General features: G+C 34.8%; 1 protein-coding gene across 1 annotated transcript in view; it reads right to left on the reverse strand.

Annotated features, from left to right (window-relative positions):
• Window positions 1-11,503, reverse strand: part of SEMA3A (sema domain, immunoglobulin domain (Ig), short basic domain, secreted, (semaphorin) 3A) — a 257,094-nt gene that overhangs the window by 60,017 nt on the left and 185,574 nt on the right. The window contains exon 7 of the mRNA XM_012650120.1: window positions 1,278-1,420. Within this exon, the coding sequence (XP_012505574.1) occupies window positions 1,278-1,420 (143 nt within the window). The remainder of the gene's footprint in view (window positions 1-1,277; window positions 1,421-11,503) is intronic.

An 11,503-nucleotide genomic window follows, 5' to 3' on the forward strand; every position in this document is an offset into this window, starting at 1 on the left:
ATTTTTAAAAAATCACTGTTCATTCCACTCTACAATTAACAGTTATTACTCATTGTTTTTGTATAAGTCTCTCTCTCCTACCCACTGTGTGTTTCTTGAGATCTTACCTACATACGCTGGTTTACAGCCAGTGCTTGGTACACAGTGGGCACTCTGTGAGTATTTATTGAATGGATAATAAATGCATGCACATGCCTTGTAAGCTATACTAAAAATATATCTGAAACAAAAGCATTCTAGCATTAAACATTTCATAAGCTTACAGAGTGGAAGTAATTTATACTTTACAAATAGCACGTTGAGAAAATATTTGCATAACCCTTAATAAAGGAAATTCATTCCAAAGAAAACATTTTGAATTTCTTCTCACCGCAAATAAAACCAAGTTTTAACCCAAATATAGCAAGAAATTCTATTATTATGGTATGTATTTACTAGCAACCATATCTTTTAAAATATTATTTATGTGCTATATTGAAGGAACATGTTCCTTTAAAAATAGAGCTGATTTATATTTTGTTTATATGATTTTATACAATGTAACACAAAAAAATCAAGATTTTTAAAATTTTATGATACTTTCTTACAAAGAAAGAATTTCATTTAAAGACAATTATTGGACCTGTCTTCATGATTTTCTTTATTTGAAAGGTGCTTTAACGTATACTAACAGTTGACTTTGTTCACATTGCATATATACTGTACTATCTTCCCACTGATGATAATAATTGATTCATAAATGATTATTGAGTAATTTTTATTTAGTATATCTAACATTGTAATGCAATATTACATGATGGCACACCACACAATAAATGAAACACCCCAAATAAAGCTCAGAGCTCCAAATTATGTATGTGAGTACATGTGTACATAGGTGCTATAATTAATTTGTAAAAATGGACTTTAATGTTTTTCTTTCTTAAATTAATACTTACATATTCTAGCAACAACAAATATTCATTCAAAACATACAAGGTGTAGGAAATTGTAATATATTCTCCCAGGTAAAATGAAGGCATTTTAGTACTCTAGAATTTCAAACCAAGATCATTTAACGTAATTGTGAAATAATGCCAGTTACCTCACAACCTCTACCTGCATGTTTGACTATGAAAAGTTATTCATAACCAACTATAATTTTCAATATTTTTTACCATTTAAATATTAGTGAAAGTTTCAGCTTTTTTATTGTATATGCACATAGATGGAAAATAAAATGAAGTGAAATTGTGATCGGACAATGGCATCCTTCTCATTTGTTTTCTTTACCTCACCTTGCATATCTGACCTATTCTAGCGTGAGTAGCTTTTCCAGAGTGTTCTCCGTCTATTGCATTTTCACGGAAGAAAAAATATACTTTGTCATCTTCAGGATTGTCACTCTCTGGGATGAGGTGGGCACTAATGAACCTTGGATCTGAGAGAAAATTATAGCATATGTATTAATTTGCAATGTAATAAATATAGCATCCATTACAGTCTGTTTTTACTTTCTCTTAACTCTTATTTGATATATTTCAAGAAACTAATTTTTCTTTAGTCACTTTTTTCAGTACATGTTAACTGCTCTTTATGCATTATAAAATACCTTCCAAATTACCTAGGATCCCCAGAAAAATGTACCCGTTTTGTTTGGAAAGGTAGGAGTAGGTACAGAAATTCTCTGTCTGATCACATATTGCAAACGTGTTACTGGATATTAAAATATTTTGCAAACTGTAAGTACTATCGAACGTTACTTATTGCTGTCATCACTGTTATTCTTCCTTTTAAGCATAAAATAATTTAAATCGAACTACGAATTGGTCTATTTCAGTTTTCAGCAAAGACTGGGTGGGAAGAGAAAAGTGAGATCTATGTAAGACAAAATAACATATCCTCTCCTGTTTTTCCCCTTCGCAGTAAATGGCATTGTCATTTTACCAGGGACTCAGGCAAAAAACCCTGGAGTCACCTTTGAGTTCTCGCTTTCTCTCATACCGCACATTCTATCTATCAGCATATCCCTATTTATCATCATGTCTTAACACATCCTTCACTGCCTCCTCTTCCCAGGAAACCATTGCCAGTCTGGATTATTACAATCAATTCCCAATTAGTCTTCTCGTTTCTACCTTGCCAACCTTAGTCTCCACACAACGGCCAGAATGAACCTCTGATATATCACTCCCTCTTCAAACCATCCAATATCTTTCCAATTCACAATAAAATACAAAATCCTTTCAATAACCAGAGCCATTTATGATCTTGTCCCTGCTGTTTCTCATGCTTTTTCTTCCTACTTATTCTTCCTTCCCTGACTGATTCCCAGCCAGCAATGACAACGCCCTTCCTGGTCCTCAGACATGTCAAGCCTTCTCAGTCCTGCCTCAGAGTTTTCCACCCTTTGTAATTCTCTGCCCTCAAGTATCTTCAAAGCTGGATTCCTATTTTTATTCAGATTTTTGTTCAAATACTGCATTATCAGAGAGATCGATATTGACTACCCTATCTAAAGCACTGAAAACCTTGCTCTTGGTCATTCCCTCTTTTTTTTTCCTTGCATTAATTTTCTTCCGCACACTATTTAATACCTGATATGATACATCTCCCTGTCTCTCTATTATTTATATCTATCTATCCACTCATCTATCTAATCTTTATTTGCTTATTGTTCATCTCCCTCATCACCACAATGGATCATTAGTTTGATGAGAACAGGGACCTGGCATGTTTTGTTTGATGCTGTGACCCTAGAGCTTAAAACATGATGAGCAGTCAGTGAATATCTGTGCAAGGAGAAAAAAAAAGAACAAAGAGGAAAGACGACTCTGCCTAGGTTATGTAGAATGTATATCAGCGATATTTAGGGCCCCACTTCAAAAATAATTTTGTAAGTACTGGGTTGAGATAGCTGTAGCTTATATGAACTATATAAAAATATGTAATAGCTTCATGGCTTTAATGTGTAATGTGCTATGAAGCTGAAATTTATCTCACTGAAAGAACCTAGGACATTGCAGACATTTAAATTCTTACAATGATCTACCTTTATCCCATGGTGTATTACATTATCAAGGTAACAACGAAATAATACACATGTAGGTCAGCGCCATTCTTAAGAGACCAAGAAAGAGATCAGAAGCCTGAAACTGGCTTTATCCATGTACAATCCAAGTTATTTAGTCCTGATCTTTACACCTGTGAATAATTATCATTATCCTGTGTTCTATGCTTGTAACCTTTTAACGTTTGCTCTGGGACTATGCACTGAGTATATTTCACAGGGCCACACTTTACTATCCTTTTCAGGAAAATTATACAGACTCTGTAAGTAACATAAAACATATGAAATATTACCTATTCAGATTTCAAGTTCAGTGTGCCAGTTAACAAGAGTAGGAGAATGATAACTTTAAAATAGAATTGCTTAAAACCAGATTTTTAAAAAAGATACATAAAACAATACATTACTTTAACCTTAATAATTATTGCAAGGCTTGCTTTTGTTCATAAATTTCTACTTGTTCATATGCATACTTATATTTAGATATACATACTTATGAGGAATAGTGAGCAGAATAATTAATGTGACATGTTAGGAATTATTATCAAAACTGAAGAATTACTACCACATAAAGTTAGCCTCCTAGAAATGCATGCATGTGTGTGTGTGTGTGTGCGCACGCACGTGCACATATATAACATAAACTGGGTTTTATTCATCTTGTGTTTCATACATAGTTCGTATAAGAACAAATTTTTTAAGCTTAAGGCATGTGAAACAACCTTGTAAAATGTTAACCAGTGTATTATTTTATTATCAGTATTGTGATACTGAAAGGAAGCCTCTATCACATGCTGAGTTTGGGTACCTCATTATAATCTAACTATACAATTAAAATAAAATATCATACATTCTTCTACCTCTGGAACAATGGAAGAAGAATTTGTTCTACTATTACCTCCCAAATTAGTGTACTTGTTCATACAGACACTTGGATAACTTAAAGAATTTCAAGTAATTAAATCCAACTACCTTTATTGGATCACAAATATGTACAAGATATCATGTAAAAACAGAATGAGTAATATGTTCCTTGTTCTCAGAAATCAACGATTTAGCAAAAGCCACGTTGGTAGCACAAAAGTGACTACAAAGAAAACAATATTTTATATTTATAGATTCTTATGTCCTCTTAACTTGGTGTTTGGGCCTGAGAGAAGGTATTATCAATCAACTGTAAGATAATTATTATCTTACAAATGTGGACTCTAGCGGCAAATAACTCGGGCAAATTATCAAGTACATTCATTGTCGAGGGGCCTTCAGTTCCAGTCTCTTCTTCAAAATCTGTTTCTATAAACATGGAGATGTCTCAGGTGCAGCCAAAAAACAAAAGTATACATAGAAATTGAAAACTGAATTTATTAATGTAGAACAAAAGCACTGTCAATTTAATGTAACCTGCCTTCAAGAAATTTAGGTTCTATCTTAGACTTGGAAAAACATTCCTTCTCATTTCCAAATAAAATAGCACTAAATTTTAGTTGATTTCTTCTAAAAATTTAAGAGGAGCCATTCTTCTAACATTTCACATTTAGAAAATCTTTTCTTTGGTCAAAACCTCTGCATACTATACATTTTCTGCTTCAATTCCACAAATTTTGCCTTCCCCTTCCTCCTTCCATTCTGTCCTTTTGCCTCTCTCTCTTATTCTTTGGGTGCCTTAGTCTCATTGATGACTCTCCTCTTTATCTAACCTTACATTCTAATTAATCATTCCAGTTGTCTTCCATATAATCTTCAAATTTCTTGGCCACCTGAATTTCCACTGTACCTGTCTTATAAAACTCCAGCACTTATTTCCTTTGTCCGTTTGCCTAAGCAAGGATGAAAGAGGCCATATAATTCCAGCAAATGGATGTGCTTTAAATTCAAGCTATTTTTCCTTAAACAAGAATCCCAGTGTTGCAAAGGAAAATGTTTTATTTGCTTCCAGTGGCTCAATACAGATTTATTATAAGCAATGGTTTAAAATTGCCCTGATTTCCTCAAATCAACAACTGTGCCATCTCTTACTTTACTCTCCAAAGATTGCCTTGTTATCGGCAGCACTGATAAGACACACAATATTTAGTAATAATTCCTTGCTTCTCCTTCCTTCACCTCCAAATTTCTCTTTTCTTTCTCTTCGTAGAAGAATAATCTTTCTTTATTGCTAAGTCTAAGGCCTCTTTCTATGTATTCTCAATCCAATATACTTCAGACTAAAGCTTAAGTAACTTTCTCTATTCTTCTAGCAATCAGTCATTCACCATTTATATTTTCATTTATCATATATGTTCTAAGCACTAACCCTATGGATTGTGGAAGATTAGGGGATATTAAGGTCACATGCTTTCTATCTACACAGTGGTTACTGTCTGCAAGGACATTCTGACAATTGAATAGAACAATTATTAAACTTCACAAAAAGAACCAAAAATAAGAGTTTACAAACAATGCAGTGGGTCAAATGGTAGTTCTACTTCTAGCACCTCTTGTATTATCCTGGATAGAGCTGGAGCCCATTCTACTAAGTGAAGTGCTGCAAGAATGGAAAAACAAGCACCACAGGGACTCACCGTCAAATTGGTATTAACTGATCAACACTTATGTGCACATATAGTAGTAGCATTCATCGGGTGTCGGGCGGGTTGTGGGGGGAGGGAATGGGTATATTCACACCTAATGGGTGCGGTGAGCACCATCTGGGGGATGGACACGCTTGTAGCTCTGACTTGGTTGGAGCAAAGATAATATATGGAACCTAAATATTTGTATCCCCGTAATATGCTGAAATAAAAAAATATATAAAACAAAACAAAACAAAAACCATGCAGTGGGGAATAGTGCACTGAAGAAATGCACTTGAAGGAATTAGTATAAGTTTTATTCAGAAGACATAAAATACACTTTAAGACCTGAAGAATAACCAGGATTGTCTCAGATAGAAGGAACATATCTGCAAGATGACAGAAACAGCAGAGAAAATTGTACACACAGAGAATAGTCTATGAAGAGGGAGGTTGTCATAAATGATGGCAGAAAACTAAGCAGAGACCAGATATGAAAGGAATCATGTTCGGGAGTATATTTGTCCTACTGGCTCTAGAGGAAACCACTGAAGTGTTTTAAACCTGGTTGGTAATGATATTATCAGGTATCTATTTTAGGAGGATCACTCTGGCTGTTGCAGAGAAAACAAAATAAACATCACAGTGAGGCAATAATGAGGGCAGGCAGCCCGTCTAGTGGCTATCACAGAAACACAAGTGAGAAACGACACCGACCTGGACCAATACGGGGCAGCGAGTATAGAGAGGGGGAACACATGAAGGGAAAATTTAAAAAGAGAATTGTTGATAAGATGTTGAATGTATGGAATAGTGAGAAAAATCATAAAAAATGAAGAAACTTCTGATTTGAACAACTGGTTGGAGAGGAATCATTTACTGAGATAGGGAACAGGTGAGCAAGAGTAGATTGGAGAGTGGGGAAGGAAGTTGAGCCCTGATTAGTACATCTTTAGAGTGAGAGGGTTGTGAAGTTTCGCAGGTCATGGATAAAAGAGCTCAGGAAAGAAATGTGGGCTAGAGCTGAAGTTGTTTGAAATTGAGCCAGTGGAGCGATTAGGAAGGGATAAAGTAAAAAGAAAAAAGAGAAAAGACCCTAAGACCCCGAGAAAAGTGAGGAAAAGTAGAACGAATTCTAGCAAGTGGGAAGTAGCAGAAAGGCAGGGAAGAAGATATTTCTTCCTTTGACTTTCAATCTTTTCTTTTTTAGTGACTCTGTCTCTGTGTGAAATATTTATTTTTAAAATTTCTTTATCCTGGGGGTGGAGGGGAAGCAACAACCCTTGCACTGACACTGTATTCTGTAGTATATTGTGATTTCTTGCATTCATTAAAGCATAGGAATTCTTGAACTGGTACACCACTTCTATTCAATTCTTTACTATATAGCTTTTTGCATCTTTCATTACTATTTTATTGACAATCATCAGGAACTATCAAATCATAAAATAGATTTTGATACTCATCCTCCTTTCATTGTCTTCAGCCATTGGCACAATAAAATACTCATCTTCCTAAAATTTTCATTGCTTTTTCTGGCTTCTTGTGGTTTTTATGACCCTGAACCTGAATTGTCAACTATCTAACCTTTACTATTTCATTTACGGCTTCTATTTCCTTTTTCCTAAATCCCTAAATATGGATGCTTCCTAAATTTTTCTTTGGGTAGCTTTTATTTTCTTTGACTCTTAAATATGAAGCCATCTCCTAGTATTTATTCTATTATTTCAATATTCTTAATTTTCTTATATTTGTTTATTTCTCTTTGGGAATTTATTCACTGCCATAGCTTCAAGTATCATCAAACTATATCACCCTTCCTTTTTTTTTCTTAGATCCAATTCTGCATTCTGGCTAAAAATTTCTACCTAGATATCTCACTGCAACTTTAATTCATCAGACCTAGTGAGGAACTCATAAAGTTTCCTTTCAAAACTCTGCTCCTACCTTTCTCATTTTGGTTAATGTCATCATAAAGTCCTAGATACAAAATGTTATTTTACCTTAACTATTTTGTATCTCTTGCAGGACTTTTTTGCTTCCTAAATTTATTATCAAGTCTATTGCTATTGTTTTCACTTCCTTTCCTTGTTTTATAGTGTTAATGTTGCCAGCACAATTCATGTCCTTATTACTTTACGGTAATATTTTTGGAATAATATAACTGGTCTTCTAACTGTATTATCTATTTTCTCTGAACTATCCATACAGTGCTACAGAAAAAAGTATAAATGCATTTATAAAATATATTTTCCCGAACAGATTTCAGGAGTCACAGATATAAGAAATTAGTGTAAATTAAAATGTAACAAAAAGAACAAGACTGATGCTACTCTGGGTCAGTACTAAGGCTAAAAGTGCATACCACATTGACTAATACGTATACTTCAAGTAGGTCACAATTTTGGCTCCAAGTTTTCTAGCACAAGAGGGAAATGTGAAACCCTGTCAGTTATATTATTCATAGTGTGTCTGATATAGAAAATAAACTGAGGGCAATGAGTTTGTCATCCACAAATTAACACTGACATATCTTTCTTTTAATCTATAGGATTAAAATAACAGAAAACATTTCTCTCCATTTTATGTAGCTAAAAATAATGTATATATTGGAGGTCAGAGATTTCTATTGTCCTGAGAAATTACAAGCAATTAAGCAGTTGAGATTGGTTAACAGAGACAAGCCAATCCTCTTGCAAGACAACACTCAACCACATGTCACACAAACAATGCTGCTCAAACTACAGAGGTTGGACATGGAAACTCTCTGTCATCCACTGTATTCACCAGACCTTGCACTAACTGACTACCACTTCTTCCAGGCTTTGTACCACTTCTTGCTAGAAAAAATATTAAATTCTCAGCAAGCTGTGGAAAACGCCTTTGGTGATTTCATTGCCACTCACTTTCCAGGCTTCTTCGCTGCTGGCATAATCTACCTACCGTTACGACGCCAAAACTGTGTTGGTAGTTTTAGCACATACTTTGATTAATTGTACTGCTTTTTGTTTTAGATATAATATACTAAACTTTTGATTTGGAATCGGACATTTCATATTTAATGACCTAATATTGTTCAGTTACTCTCATCAAATGGCAAGCAGCAATGACAAACCCAAATCCACTAGTTAGGTTTTCTTTTAAAATCTGTGTCCTGTATTTTGCCCACTTTTTAATGGTGTCATCTGATTATTTCTTGCTGATTTGCTTGAGTTATTTGTAGATTCTGGTTATTAGTCCTTTATCAGATATATAGCATGCAAATATTTTCTCCCATTCTATAGGTTGCCTATTTGCTCTATTGATCGTTTCCTTGGCTGTGCAGAAGCTTTTAAAATCAATCAAGTCCCACTCATTTATTTTTGTCATTGCTGTGATTGCTTTTGGGGTCTTCCTCATAAATTCTTTGCCTAGGCCAATATGTATAAGGGTTTTTCTGACATTTTTTTCTAGAATTCTCATAGTTTCATGCCTTAAGTTTAAGTTTGTTATCCATCATGAATTAATTTTCGTGAGTGGTGAGAGGTGCAGATTCTGTTTCAGTCTTCTGTGGGTGGCTATCCAATTTTCCCAGCACCATTTATTGACTAGGGATTATTTCCCTCAGTACATGTTTTTGTCTGCTTCATCAAAGATCAGAAGGCAATATGAGGATGGTTTTATATCTGGGTTCTCTGTTCTGATCCATTGGTCTATGACTGTGTTTTTGTGGCAGTACCATGATGTTTTGGTTACTATCACCTTGTAGTATAGTTTGTAGTCTGGTTAAGTGACGCCCCCCAATATGTTCTTTTTGCTTAAGGTTGCTTTGGCTATTCAGGATCTTTTCTGGTTCCATACAAAGCATAGAATTATTTTTTCTAGATCTGCAAAAAATGATATTGGTATTTTAATGGGGATTTCACTGAATCTGTAGTTCACTTTGGGTAGTTCAGACATTTTAACAATGTTAATTTTGCTGATCCATGAGCACGATCTGTTTTTCCATTTGTTTACATCCTATGCTATTTCCTTCCTCAGTGTTTCTTAGTACTGCAGAGGTCTTTAACCTCCTTGGTTAAATGTATTCCTAGGTATTTTATTTTCTTTGTGGCTATAGTGAAAGGTATTGAGTCTTTGATTTGATTCTCAGCTTAACTATTGTTGGTGCATATGAATGCTACTGATTTGTGTACATTGATTTTGTAATCTGAGACTTTGCTGAATTTATTTATCAATTTCAGGAGTCTCTTGGCAGAATCTTTGGGGTTTCCTAGATATAAAATCCTATTGTCAGCAAACAGTGACAGTTTGACCTTTTCTTTCCTTATTTGGACACCCTTGATTTCCTTCTCTTGCAGGATTGCTCTGGCTAGGACTTCTAGCACTATGCTGAACAGAAGTGGTGACAACTTTGCCTGGTTCCAGTTCTATATGAAAGCGTAGAGTACCTATTGTCAGTGTCTAGATACTAATTCTTGAATTCAACGTGGCCACGCCCACTGAAACTAATAGACAGATCTTTTAATAATGTAAACAGTTACAGCACCCCAGATGCCTTTCCACATTGAATAGTTCTCTGCTCTAAGTTCACAACATTCCAAAGGCAATGATTTAACTAAATCTTTTTGAAATCAATTTGAAAAGATTTCTTGTGATGTGAAGCAGGAAGTCATTGTGGATGTGTATTAAAAGTTGAACATCAAAAGAAAGTGACAAAATCCATTTAAGCAAGATCAAAGTGCATTAATTTTGCTAGCATAAAACTGCAATGTAAACACCATGAAAGGTAAATGGAGTTGGAAAGGATTTTCTCATCTGGATAGCTTAAATGATACGCCTTTGGGGAAGAAATTTTGTCTTCACAGATACTGTGGCACTTTTGCAATGCCCTGAGCACATGGAGGGAACTGAACGAATAATCACATTTAATAATCTTGGGCCAATACTATCATGTGAAGCACAGAATCTTTAGTCATGATAATAGCAATAAACACTGAGTAAATTACACCACTCTTCTCTCTTTCCCTTTATCTCCTTTACCACCCCCTTGACATTCTTCCACACCTCGTCCCACAGATGGCATTTCTTACAAAATTCACGTTTGGGCACCACCTGCCACTTGTAACAGTACCACTGTGTTGAAATATTTTTAGCAGCTGCAAATTAAACTGTCCTTCAGGTGCAATCTTACACTTAATGAAAATGACACCTTGGCACAGGACATGCGGCTGCACTTATGATTCATTTGGCAGCTTGAGCATATTTAAATAATGAACACATTCTGCTGCTCTCAGCATTAGCATCAGTCTGAATCTCTAGTACAGCAACATTTTGATCAGCGTTTGGCTAGAACTATCCCTTACACCAACAAGTCCCCCCAAAGGACAGGAACAGAAATATTTTTCTGAAAGTGAATTAAATTTATAGTATGATTAATTAAGGCTTGTGGAGTACCTATAAATTTAAAAGTTAGGATATGTATTGGTTTTCTAGGACATAAATTATATAATTGTGTAAAAGGGTAAGAATAATGATTATAAACTTTCTTGCACAAGTGCTGCAAGGCCGCGTTAGTTTCACACCATGAAATGCTCAGCCAATCCCTTTTAAAACATGTTAAAGTTTCCAGAGCAGAGTAGGACTATAACTCCACTGCAGAAAAACAACATGAATTACTTATATTTCTCCAAATCAATGATGATACCATCTATGCAAGCAAAACGAAGGCTTTAAAATGTAGATAGTTCACAAAATATACATATACACTGTCATTTTCGTCATACTTGAAATATGATTCCACTGACATTCTGACTGTTTGTGAAGGAGAATCCTTTGAAAAACAAACATAAAAAGAAGCAAGTCCTTCCTTCACTGTACATATATAAAAGCTGTTCTGTGATAGGAGTTAGAGAAAATGGGC

This window comes from Propithecus coquereli, unplaced genomic scaffold (assembly GCF_000956105.1).
Source record: "Propithecus coquereli isolate 6110/MARCELLA unplaced genomic scaffold, Pcoq_1.0 Scaffold312, whole genome shotgun sequence".
NCBI lineage: Eukaryota > Metazoa > Chordata > Mammalia > Primates > Indriidae > Propithecus > Propithecus coquereli.